Source organism: Poecilia reticulata, linkage group LG14 (assembly GCF_000633615.1).
Source record: "Poecilia reticulata strain Guanapo linkage group LG14, Guppy_female_1.0+MT, whole genome shotgun sequence".
Taxonomy (NCBI): Eukaryota; Metazoa; Chordata; class Actinopteri; order Cyprinodontiformes; family Poeciliidae; genus Poecilia; species Poecilia reticulata.
In genome coordinates, this window is record NC_024344.1 from 11,146,089 (window position 1) to 11,159,453 (window position 13,365).

At 39.3% G+C, this 13,365-nt stretch overlaps 1 protein-coding gene and 1 long non-coding RNA gene across 3 annotated transcripts in view; one reads left to right on the forward strand and one right to left on the reverse strand.

Annotated features, from left to right (window-relative positions):
• Positions 1–3,295: 3,295 nt before the first annotated feature.
• The window catches only part of LOC103475835 (serine/threonine-protein kinase PAK 3), a 32,732-nt gene continuing 22,662 nt past the window's right edge, over positions 3,296–13,365 (reverse strand). For both annotated transcript variants that reach the window (XM_008427746.2, XM_008427747.2), the window contains 10 exons: positions 11,099–11,254; positions 10,854–11,028; positions 9,099–9,162; positions 7,211–7,259; positions 7,019–7,131; positions 6,300–6,417; positions 6,074–6,173; positions 5,786–5,982; positions 4,519–4,656; positions 3,296–3,623 (listed from right to left, as the gene is read on the reverse strand). In XM_008427746.2, the coding sequence (XP_008425968.1) occupies positions 3,534–3,623; positions 4,519–4,656; positions 5,786–5,982; positions 6,074–6,173; positions 6,300–6,417; positions 7,019–7,131; positions 7,211–7,259; positions 9,099–9,162; positions 10,854–11,028; positions 11,099–11,254 (1,200 nt within the window). In that variant the 3' untranslated portion in view covers positions 3,296–3,533. The remainder of the gene's footprint in view (positions 3,624–4,518; positions 4,657–5,785; positions 5,983–6,073; positions 6,174–6,299; positions 6,418–7,018; positions 7,132–7,210; positions 7,260–9,098; positions 9,163–10,853; positions 11,029–11,098; positions 11,255–13,365) is intronic.
• On the forward strand, positions 7,075–8,750 carry LOC103475834 (uncharacterized). The gene is made up of 2 exons (XR_535364.2): positions 7,075–7,163; positions 8,699–8,750. It is a non-coding gene; the product is annotated as an uncharacterized LOC103475834 (long non-coding RNA).

Here is a 13,365-nt window from a genome sequence, read left to right on the forward strand (position 1 = left end):
TGAGAGAGGCGGATCCGAGAGTGTGCAGAGACGGCGTGTGGGTTAGACTTTCTCTGTTTTTTGGTTGTTTTTCTGTTGCTTTTTTGTTTTTCAATTGCCAGGGTGCAGAACATTTATCGGTACCATACGAGTCACCTGAATTATTATCAGCTTAAGTTACACAGTTCTGAAAAACAGACAGGGAGGGCAGGGGGAGAGGGCCTGCCATATTTACATACATACATATCCTAACAATCCCAGCCTATGCGTTTCGGGACATAACAGTGCACAGTTTGTTTTCACATGCATGGAATCTGCTGCGTCCTCAGGTCTGTCGCCTCTCCTGCATCTTCTGTACAGAGGAGGTACAATGTTTCTGAGCAGCTACCCTGCACCTCAAAGGTAAGGTGGAAAACAGGAGTGAGGCATCTTTTAGTGCAGATTGAGGCAGCCCCCCCATCATCATCATCACACAAACAGACACATACACACGCACAGGGGAGCTACAATGCCGGTAAGAAATGTGCATCCACTCGTCATCGGTAGGAAAGTCGTCGGTTTTGGTCGTTTATTCACTTCCTTCTTTCTGTAGCCACTAACAAGGTTCTGACAAAACTCATGTCCTGCCATAGGTCTGGTTTTTAAAATATGGCCTGGGGCTGGACAATATGATTAAAAATCGTTCTTCCATAAGACATTTTTATATCAGTTGACATCGATAGTTCTTAGTCTTTTGTTTTCATTATCTGAAATGATCCCAAACTGTTGATGTAACCGTTGCCGTTTCATCCAGTTTCCTCTTGAGCCGATTCAGGCTAAACCTGAAACTGCTGCAGCGTGTCTTACGCAACAGGCTGTTGCTAGGTAACCAAAGAGAGAGTGAGTTGCTAGGTAACCAAAGATCAGTGAGCTAGCTCATGCCACGAATTTTTATTTAGTTGGCCCTGAGAGGGTGAGAGGCTAAAGCCTTTCACTCGCCCACATCTCCCAGAATGCTGTGCGGTTCTGGATCAGAGTTCAGTGAAATGATCAACATTTCATCTGATGTATTGATCAAATGTGTATCACCTTGTATATTGTTATTGATTTATTGCTCAGCCCTAGCAAATTTCTGCCAGGTACCCATCAAATACATTCAGGTAGGTTGATGTTAGCCTATTTTATTTATTTCAGAACCAGTTTCATGTGTACATGGGACCTTTGTGCTGTTGGAACAAGGCTCCAGTAAATCAGATGGTGTCACTGAACTCTCTATGCCAGTTTTACATGAACACAGACTTAGAGGAGGCCATTTGAACACCAAAATGGGTTTGGAACAAATAAAACTGATCCAACACTAAGCTTAAGGAAACCCAACCCCAAAGTCCCTGGTTTTAAAAACATGCTCCCAATTAGAAAATAACAGACTAAGCTCGAAAGTCTATGTTTTAAATGAAGTCTCTCAGTTCTGCTCAGAAAAGTGATCAATTATCCAGCCAGAATTATGGCAGAAGCTCATTGGTGGCTATAAAAAGTGTGAAGCAAGAACAGGTGACTTGTTCCAAAGCCTGATATTAACACAACATTCACGTCGAGGATGAGTTCATGCGAGTTTCTCACGGCATTGTACGTGGAGGAATGCAACCAGGGACGGATGAACTTTGTACTGGAATGAGTTTAAACTCTAAACCACATATGAGAGGAATGGGTACAATCATAAGAATGGCACTCCTTAATTAGCTCAGAGGATAACGCTCACCTCTGTCAAATCCGTCACGTATTTAAAAACTAACAACAAAATTTTACGACCTTATGAGAAACAAGTCAAAATACAAGACACAATTTTTAAAGAAAACTAAAGCTCGGACAAGGAGCAACTTGGATTTTATGTCAGAAGGACGTAAAGTTTTTCCACCTGACCAGGTCGCCGCTAACATCAACATTCAGAAGGAAAATTAAGATTACAATAAAAAGACATTTTGTTGTTTTGTAAATGAGACGCATTTCTACTGGATTTCATCTTCTGCTCATGGTTTAAGGTTTAAATGAGAATCATGGACTTTAGATTGAATTCAGGATTATCATCTTCATTCATCGCTTTTCTTCTAATTTGTGGAAATTAGAAGATGTTCTACAGTGCTTTGCAAGGTTATTCAAACTTACTGAATCTGTTTTCATATTTGGCAATTTTATAACCACAAACTCCATGTTACAAATACAACATTGTAGAGCATGATTGTGGCAGTGGAAGGAAAACAATGCACAGCTTACAATTAAAAAATATTAAAGGTGTAATGAATTTTATGTTCCTACATAAAATCAAGGAGTCCAACTACTAAGATATCATAATCCAGCTGGACTTAAATTAAAAGGAAATCGATAAGAAGCCATTTTAGAGAGACATGGAGCTAAAAACAGGACAATCCAGAAAGTAAATCTGCTAAATGGCACAGATCATTTTCCTTCAACTTCACAATTATGAATCATAAATAAAGTCCAAATTCAAAACACAAAGCTGATGTTTGCAACATGACAAAATGTGGAAAGGCTTTTGTATTGCACTGTATGAAAAAAAAAAACAACAAAAAACACCAATGATAAAAATTTAGGAGTAATAATGTTTCAAATGATAGTTTGTGTCAGAATGTTTCAAAAATTATATCATAAATAATGAAGAGTCTACATATTCAAGAAGTACTTTAAAATAAACCAAATGTAAAAATTAAACTGAATTTATGTCGAGTGATAAAAACAAGAAAAAATAAATTTAAAAAAGAGTTTGCGCACAAATCCTATATAAGAACTGCATAAATTGATTTTTGGAAAAGGTATTTAAAGCTTTCATGAGTCATGAAGAAATCATTCCTGAATCCTTTTTCCTCTTCCGGCAGTTGCATTCCTACATTCATTCACACACGTCAACACACGAAACGCAGCAGAGTCACGCCACAGCAGAGGAGGCGATCTGCAGAGGGTCAGCGGTGCTTCTTCACAGAACCACGGTCATGCAGGCTGACGTCGGGTCCAAACCGAGACGGAAGGAAGCCAATCCTAACCCGGGATGGGGAAGAAATCTTTGTTTCTCCGTTTCGCTGCTGCAGCATATTTTTTTTCTCCACTCTTGAGAATAAGCACCTTTCCTTCTCGCTTTTATCTAAACTATTTTTCCTTTACCGTTTAGGGAGCGATTTGTCCCAAAACAAGACATGATGTGAACAGAAGTGCACGGTTTGTTTACACACACACTCACACACACACACACGCTTACACGCACGAACGCACACACACGTCTGACATACTTGTGATGGACTGCTCTACATGTACAGTGCTGGAGAAGTAAACAAGGAGGCAAGGTCTGTTATTTCAGCAGCGTGGCCAAGAGGCTGCAAAGCCAGATGTCCGTCCCACAGACGAGGCCTGGAGGACGAGTGGTGGCGGCTGGGGGAGGGGCTTGTGTCCTTGTGCTGTCACTGTCAGTCACACAAACCCGCCCCGTTCACGCAAACCCCTGCTGTCAAGAAGCAACGCGTCAGCGGCAGCGCTCCGGCCTTGGGCTTGGACAGGGAGCCCCGCCCTCAGCGACTGCTGTTCTTTATGGCTTCCTTAGCAGCTACAATCAGAGGCGTCAGGCTGGAAAGAGGCTTCGCCAGCTTGAGGAAGGAATGCTGCAGGCACAAAGGTGGGGATGAGAGCATGGACAGGAGAGATTCTGTCAACTTGTGGTTAAAATTGTGAGAATCAGGTGACACATTTGCACAGATGGAGAATACGTCTGATATATAGCTCTATAAAAAAATTAGAAGACCACTTAAAATGATCACTTTTACTCTTTGTAGGTTTATGTTTGAGTAAAGTGAACATTGTTCTTTTGTTCTATGAATTACTGACAACATGCCTCTGAAGTTCCAAGCAAAAATGTTGTTTTTATATGCAGAAAATGAGAAACTGTCACAATAACGAAAGAGATCCTGCGCTTTCAGATCTTAAATAACGCAAAGAAAACAAGTTCAAATTCATTTAGGAACAACAACACTAATGTTATAACTCAGTTCAGAAATCAATGTTTGGTGGAATAACCAGGAGGTTTTCAATAGGGTTCAGTGCAGTGAACTGAGCTGAATAATTAAATCTTATTCAACTTTTGAGCAAATCTGGACCACTTCAGGTTGTTCCTTACAATCTAATTAAATCTCTTCTCACACTGGCAGGATAAATCTTACTTTGAACTGCAAAAACAGAACTTCTTACCCAATTAGTTTAGGTTTAGTTTTTAGCACAAATTTCTTAAGACACTTAAAATAAAGAAAACTTGCATACACGTTACTTTTCAGCAAGAAATGGGAGCTTATGTTCAGGCAATAATTCCTAATATTGATGAACATTTAAAAGCGAAATAACCTCCCATATTATAACTGCAAAAAGAAAATACCCAGAATTTGCTTAATCTTCCAAAATGTTTGTGGTGGAATATTTTATGGTCTGTTGAAACCAAACAGACCCAGATATTTGGGACAAAAACTGCCATGAAGTTTTAATTTTTATGTTTTTTGGGATATTCACCTGCAGCAGCTCCTTGGCAGAGCCTCTGCGGTCCACATCCATCTCCAGACAGCGGTTGAGGAAGTCTCTAAACACCGATGAGAGCCTTTCAGGGTTCTGCAGCTCTGGAGTACCGTTGGTTGCTATCAGGTAAAGTGCCTGCAGTCAAACATAATGACACTTTTAAAATTGAAATCCAAATATCTTGAAAACATTAAATCAACACGTTTTTGAGAAAAAAATCAAAACATTGCCTTACAGTTTATCCACAAAAAAACATTTATCTCCATTTTTTTATGTGTAAATATGTAAATATTTCTTCCGGTCCATTAAAAAAGATCCAATAATCTGTATCAAAGAAAGCTTGTGATGATGATCATACAGTGTTATGTTACAATAAGAAGCAAAAGGGATTTTATTTAACATTTGAGTTAACATCTATGTTAGATAAGCAAGCTAACCAATACTAACATCTAAATTCATTGTGAGTTATAAATCACACCTATTACAATATCTGACGTTTAGTTGCATGATGTCATACTTCAGAAGGTGAAGAGGCTGCAGCCCAAAAACAAATGTCCCCTGTGGGACAGTAAAATATAACTTATCCTCTGCTTTCAGTTGAACTTTTTAACACCTAACTTCCCTCTTATCAGAACTTTATGCGATAGGCCAATGCAAAATGCTGCAAAATTGTGGACAGGAAATGATACAAGATTTTCAGAAGTTTTTTTTTTTGGAACAGAAATTTGAAAAGTGTGGTGTGCAGTTATATAAAGCAACCATAAATTGATACCTGTAGCTCTGGCTGTTTGTTACAAGTTGTTGTTTAGCAAAAAAATAAAATAATCTTTCTAGAGCCTTAAACAAGTTTTGGTTTTCCGGGACTGTAATTAATCCGGGACTGTAATCAACGGCATCCTTCTTCCCACAGCATAATGTTGCAACCACCGTGTTTCACCTTTGTGTAATTAATTGGCAGTAAGTTTTCCTTCATAGAGTTTTGACTCAAAAGTTCCCCACCTTCCATGTTTGCTGTGTCCCACACATCGCTTGGACTAGGACTACTTATGGCCCACTCATAATAAAATGCATCATTTTCTTTTTTCTTTACATTTATCCAAACCTCTACTGGATGTTAGAAGAAAAAAAACAACAAAGTACAGCAGAGTTCATAGTTGCAATGCGACAGAATGTGTTTGCGAGGCATTGTATTGGTGCAGTTGATGCAGAACCAGCTTGCACCTAACAATGAAAAAACAACAACCTTTTCCTGGACTGCATTTACCCTGAGTGGATTCTCGTTCAGATAAGGTGGCTCTCCCTCCACCATTTCTATCGCCATGATTCCCAGAGACCAGATGTCCACTTTTGGTCCGTAAGCCTTTCGGGTCACCACCTCCGGTGCCATCCAGTACGGCGTTCCCACCATCGTGCTGCGCTTGTTCTGCTCCGGAGTGATCTGGGCGCAGAAACCAAAGTCGGCTGCAGAGGAAGGCAGAGGAACGTCATTTAGTTGATTACTCCTTCTCTAAAAAATGTAACTTTTTGGTACCAGTCTTTAAACATGACTTACTGAGCTTCACGGATCCATCCATCCCCAAGAGGATGTTGTCACTTTTTATGTCTCTGTGGATAACCTGGTTGGAGTGTAGGAAGTCCAAAGCTTGGAGACACTATGAGGACACAAGTAGAGGCACATACATTCAGCATCCATGTTCCTAGAAGCAAATTCGAGAGGTCTCTCTCTTCTCCTGACTTGCATTGGGCGACGCCGTGGTTGTCCAAACCTGGTTTCTTACCTCTCTGCAGACGGCGGCGATCTGGCCTTCATCCATACAGGTCTCAGTCACAACATCCGTCAGCGAGCCTCCGGCCAAATACTCCATCACCACCCACAGCTCGTCTCCTACCAGGTAGCTGGAGGACGAAGAGAACAGGAAAAGGATGAATCTTTCCTCCAACAAGAAGCCTCATTAGTTTGACAAACCACTTGTAAAAACACGTTAAAGGTCTACATGGTCGTTACTGAGCAAAGATGTGACCACAACAGAAAGGGTGATGAGAAAATGGACAGTTTCAACTGTTGCAGCGTTCCTGCTGCTTTGAAACACTAGGTGGCAGTGTTTCACCTCAATACGAGTTCAGCCTACTCATAAAAGGAGAGAGAAGGAAATCTGTAGAAGTAGGAGAAAATCACTAAAAGGAGGATCAGACAATTCCTCAATGTTACTACAGTACAAACTGAATCATGTTAACTTAGTGCATGGAGGCCAAGTTAAATGTTTAGGTTTTATAAATGTCAATGTTTTATTAACTGAATATTCTTAAAAAAGCCTCGTTGATTTTTTTTTTTTTCTCTTTACATGAAAGAAACTGAAAATCTTTGAATTTGGATTCCCTGTTCGACAAAATAACCGTAAAATTTTGTCGTACGGGGGAAACGCACATTTACGGTTTCCTTGACAACAGCAAAACGTTTACATTTTAGAAATAAGGTTCTGGTTTTCAAACAACTAACCTGTCCAGGTAGTTCACTATGTTGGAGTTTTTGTTTTCCCTCATCACCAAGATCTCGTTGATGATCAGCTCCTTCTTGGGTTGTTGCTGCAGGTTCATCTGCTTGATGGCCACCTGAGACCACAGACAATTACGGCTTCACGTAGGTAAAGATTAGCAGGAGACATTAGCGGAGAAGAACATTATGTTTTACCTCTTGACCGGTTGCTATGTCGATGGCAGTGTAGACCGTGCCAGACGCTCTGAAAAAACAAAACAGCAGAATTAAAAGAGAAATATAAAACATTAAAACAAAACAAAAAAAAAACTTTTTGAACCTGAAAATTACTGTTATTTGGAGAAAGATCTATTTATTACGTTTGAATATTTCTGTTTTTTAGAAGCTGGCACATGCAACTAGAGTTAGAAATTAAAGTAAGACTTAAAAAAAGTTAATTTGACTGCAATAAAATTTGATTTTGCAGCAAGAATCAAAATATCTTCAGCTAAAACCAAGTTGGTACAAAACTATGGATTACAGCAGAAACTCAAATAATTAATATTTCTAAATTCTTCATCAACACAGTACTTTTTCCACCAAACGTTTAGATTTGCTTTGTTAAGTTTTACGTTGTTTTTTACCAACGAAAATGCTTAGAGTGCATTTGCGCAGAATTATCTTTCGCTGATGTCAACTGCTAGCTATTCGAGGCATGTCTCAGTCAACTGTGCATATCTACAAACTTACATTTCTTCCACTTCTTTCTTTCAAAACAGCTCATAATCAGTCAGATTCAAGTCTTGCCACAGATTCTGAGTTGAATTAAGGTCTGGACTTTGACACGGCCGTTCTGATATGTGACTAACTATTTGGATCTTTGTGTTCTGCTGAACGCTGAACCTCTGCCCCGATCCTCTGTAGGCACTAGCCGCTTTTATTCCAGGATCACTTTTTATTTTATCTCAGTACTGATTTAAAACAATTTTTTGCACATTTCAAATTTTCATTTAAAGCTCTGTGGACTATCAACAAAATTTAAAGTACTACCCCTTATGAAAAGGGAGCCAGCATACTGGTGTGATCGAGCTTACTGTTCTTCAAGAATCTGCCAGCAACATTTTGGATGAGCTTCAACTGCCTAGTTATCTTCACTGATCTGAGCTCTTCTTCAAAAAGTTAATGTACTGAAAACTAGAGTTTGTACCAGATCTCGTGTTTCCTGTTTAAGTCAGGAAAGCCTTCATTTTGACAATCTGGTTGTGGGCTGATTTACGGCTGAACCTTATTTGGTGTTTACAGTTCAGGTCTGAGTACATGATGACACCTTGACTTTTGATTTCTAGCCTTGACTTTTGGGAGCAAAAAAAAAAAAAAAAAGTTCTGTGTTTCCTGTACTCAGTTGGATGACATCCAGAGCTTATTAAGAGACTGAAAGCAATTTGTTTACTCCATTTTATTACTTTGTTTCAGAGTAAAAGTGACGTAATACAGATGCATCTTGGAAATTAAACCACATATTCTTTCCTCACATCTCTCTATTATGAACTGCTTTGTCTAAAAAATAAAATCCTAATAGAATACATTGACGTTTGCGTTTGTAAAATGTAAAATTTCAAGGGGTATGAATGAAGTTAAGTCTGCATTTAACTCCCAGTTAAAAGCCTTCTTCTGTTGATTCTTCCTCTTTCTCCTCTGTCACAGGCTATGAATTATGAAGCAGAGTTTCTGGTGGTAATAAATTCAAGATAAGAGAGCAGAGAGTAAACAGACAACGACCCACTCTTCAGCTATCCACTTGATCAAATATGGAAATGTTGATCATGTTGTGAAGATTTACAACCAGTGCATATTTCTTATCTATTCAGAGGAGTCCTGAATTGAAAAAAAAAAAAAAGCATTTAAAGATGCAGAGAAAAGTGGAAAGCGGCAGCTAGCTGGTGGAGCTAATCTGTGTTTCAATATTTTTGGGATTCAGTTTTCATTTCCTGTCCACTCACTTTTCTCACAGTTGTCCAACCCTAACCCTCTCTTAGTTCTCTTTCAGAGACTGACGCTTTAAAAAAAAAGACTCATTTTGTTTGTCCGCCATGAAGAGACTCACCCTTGTCCGATTTTCTCAAAGCGTGTGTACTTCTTTTTGGGATCCCCCACGCTGACAATACTCCCTGAGTCGGAGAGAACAGATACATAATCAGCATCCTGGCTGCACATTAATGTCTTGATCCCCACAATGGATTCCTGGTGATTCAAGCTGAAGTTATATCACAGGCACAAGACTAATCAAGTACATTAATACACAGAAATTATTTTCCTTTTCTCACCATGCAAACCACTTAAAGAGCTTTACATTACAGCCACGTTCATCCAGTCAATCTTAAGAACGGATAAACATTCATACACCAGTGCTTTCATTGTTAGGGGAATTGGGGGAAGCTGGAATCGAACCAACAACCTTCGGATTACAAGACAACTGCTGTCGAGTAACTGGCATTTTGTACATACTGACTAAAGAAGATCGCAAAAAAATTACAAACTGACACGGATACTATCAGAGGAAAAATGTGTTGAACAATTTTTTATTATCTAAACAAGAATAAACCAAACAAAATGACTCATTATATTTGAATAAATGCCTCTTTGTCAGCAACAAGTTTGTGGCAGGACATTTGACCGCTCTTCTTGGCAGTGGGCACATTCCTAAAGCTCATTTAAATTGAATGGTTTTCTGGTAAGGACCCAGCTTTCAAGAACAGCTCACAAATATTTAATAGAGTTGAGTTAAGGGCCATTCCCAAAAGTTTAGTGCTAGCCTGCTCATCCATTCTCAAACCAGGTTTTATGTATTCTGGGATCATTATCCTCTAGAAACACTTAATTGTGTCCATGTTTCAACCCTCTGACTCAACCCGCTGTTCATCTGTGATGAAAGGAAATTGGTCAGAATGTTTACGAAGAATCCAGGAACCAGTAAGGCTCGAGGCTAATGTATACTGGAACCAGCAGCAAAACCAGTAAACCAAGTTGACACAAACATCGACTGAATAGATACCAAAATGTGGCCTCTGCTTTGAGCTACGAGTCATTTTTGCAACAAGTGGTACTGGTGAATTGCACAAATAGAGCTTCGCCTTACATCAACAGCTGAACGGTTGAAACTTGTACAACTGCTGTGCCAAATGCAATCCTATTAAAAATGTATAAACTATGATTAAAAAAAGCCGGTCCAGACCAACCTAAATGAGCTCCATCAATCCTGCTGAGAACTAATGTCAAACATCCGGCTAGAAACATAAACTGGAAGCTTTTTGATAGCAAAGTGAAAGATTTTAATCCTTTAATACCCAAGTCTCAGATCTACTCCTGGATATTTTTGCTTATTTTAATTGTAGACATTTCTTTAAATGTCCTGTGAGTAAATTTATATTTGCCAATTTATCCATAACAACTGGAGCTTTCAATATATAGCAAGTGATTTTTGCAATTTATTGTATTTAAAAGAGCGCCCCTCAGATTAATTTTCCTCCCTTCTACAGCGGGGGTGAAATTACCGTAATAACCCGATATCGGCTGGAAAGCGAATCGTCTCCCCTTTCAGAAACTGTTGGGATTTTTCAGATAGCGCAACATGTAGCAGAATTACGGTACTGCAAATTTAACTGGATTGTCGCCGATCAGTTCGATCCGGAAGGGTTAATCCCATATTTAATATTTTTGTATGAATACCCTCAATCACACTCCACAATTACAATGCCAAAGGTTTATATAAAGTAATAAACATATATATACATTTATTTCTCTCAGATTTGTCTATGTAAGGAGTAATAACCCATTTTGTTGAAGATCTTTAAAGACATACTGAGTCTTTCCAGGATCTCCTCATCTGTCATCTTGGACTTCTTCCTCTGCCGGTCGGTGTGGCGGTACATCGTGTTGGAGGTGTTGTCAGGCTGAACCTGCGACTCTGGTGGAGTTGACTCCTCTTTGACCGGGGCGGGGGGCTTTGGTGGGTCCATGACGGAGCGCGTGTAGATCTGCATCAGAAGAGTCAGAATGTGTTACAGCAGCCGAGTGATCGGACCAACCGGTGGCTCCTGAACTTACAGATTTGGTGTGCTCAGGTCGAGGGGCGATGACCGGGGGCAGCTCGTCGTCGTCGTCCTCGTCTTCATCTTCTTCCTCCTCTTCCTCCTCCTCCTCGTCCTCCTCTTCTGAAACGGGCGGAGCGATCGGGGGTTCTGTTGTTGACGTTTTGGCACCCTGGATGGGGAGAGATGCAAGTAGGAAGAGGTGAATGTAGCATTTAATTAATGCGATATGTGTAGATGCTCACATGCTCCCCAAATGTAACACTGCTTTGATCTGTTACCACCAGGAATAAACAGCATGAGTTCATGTTACACGTTCAAGATCTGTGTTTTCCTTGAGTGAAATGCAAAAAAATGGGTGCTTGTGGGAACCACGTTAAATAATTTAATGATTTAAATTAGCAAAATGTCATTAGAGATGCACTGAGATACTGATTGGTGACCACTTTGAACCAATTTTCAAACTCAAAATTCAAATCTTTTTCCTGACAGTGAGCGCAAACTATTAAACACCAACAGTTAGCTATATATGTTATAGTCTGGGGTTTAAAGGAAGACATGTTTTATAATTGAGCACTATAAGACATGTCTAAATCTCATGTTGAAGGAGAGATTATAGTTTTTTCCGAGCAGCAGTGGTTCAACGTTTGTAACAAACACCTCGACTAAAGCCAAGCTTTCCATGTATCAACATTAAAAGAAACTATCTGTCACCTAATCATTGGATTAAGACCGTTCTTTAAATATGTTTCTATTTTATCTCAGAACTTATAATTTCCAAACTAATGTTGGAAAAATAAACATAAAGTCGAATTTTAAATGCTACAATTAGGGAGCGTCTCATCAATAACAACCTTGTCACCCACTATGGTTTTCTATCATATAAAACTTCATGATACCCAAAATAATAAAAATAAAAAGAAACTCTTCTTCAGCATTTTCATTTTGACAATTTAGACCGCACCAAATCAACAGCTGGTTCTACACAACCTCATTTAGTTTAATTGTAGCTGTAGAGTTTCAAGGTTTATGATCTTTTATTGTTAGTTGTTAATGCTAATAGCAATTAGCCTGGTCAGTGTACAAATCAGTCAGTAAATTACAACTGGAAAATTACTAAATTAAGTAAATTACAACTTGAAATGAGTTTTTCATCATTCCAGGAATGAACATCTGCTAAATGAGGCAATGCACACGTCGTCATACATGCTTGTTTTTGATTCTCTGTTCACTAGTGGGAATTATTATGTTTTGAGGACTCATCTCATTGGCAGCTCCAGCGCCACCAGTAGATAGCACTGGTAATGCAGTTTGAGAATGATTCCTCTGGAAGATGATTTTAGAGATCGCCGTTTTTGTAATGCTACCCATAATAACCTCACTAATCTCTACTACAGAGTCAAAACCTAGTTTTGTCTTCATGGCCACTCTCTCCCAATAAATGTTCTGATCTTGTTTCTTTTTCGTAGATAAATATTGAAACGTTAAACGAATGTCAGAAATCGGCCATGAATTTTAGATTGGTGCATCTCTAATTATCATTCAACGAAAGTATTGAAAAACAAAATAAAAATAAAAAAAAGCAGATCATCGAGATCAAAACGAATTTGAGGTAAAGTCAGGGAAAAGTCATGTTTATGGCATGAAGAGCATTTACGATGCAAGAACTAAAAGGGAAAGTGAGGTTGCATTCAGTGCATTTCTCTGTGGGCTCTGGTAAGGTGTGCCATGAACCAGTGATGGGGATGAATTTTTAAGAAGCAAGGTGTTGCATCTTTTACAGCGCTGTGAGTTCTGACATACTTCAACCCAGTGGTGGGGGGCAGCATCTAGATGAGCCGCAGAAACCCTGTCAGTTCCTTTTAATTAGTCTGATTAATCAGGCATATTTAATACGCCGAATGCGCTGCCATTTTATCCTTCTTCTTCCCCTTCCATCCAAGAACATTATTTGCCTTGGATCATCTTCCTCTTATGGAATGGAAACACTTCATCCTCTCTCGTCATGCATTAATGAAAGCGGTGCAGCTTAGTTCTGGTGATTAAAAGCAAAGTCCCAGTCCTTCATTGAGACAGACTGGGCCTCTGACTCGCTTCGAGGAAGACCGGGCCAAGACTGCAGTGCAGAGAGGAGTGCTTGGTGCATGTGTGTGTGTGTCTGTGCTCCCTTTTTATTGGGAGCCATGCAGTAATGTCTAAAATGGTGATGAGTTTACAAGCAGATTATTGGCAATGTGGATTAAATTGTTAAAATATGAGCTCATACATGCAGATTGACAGCCA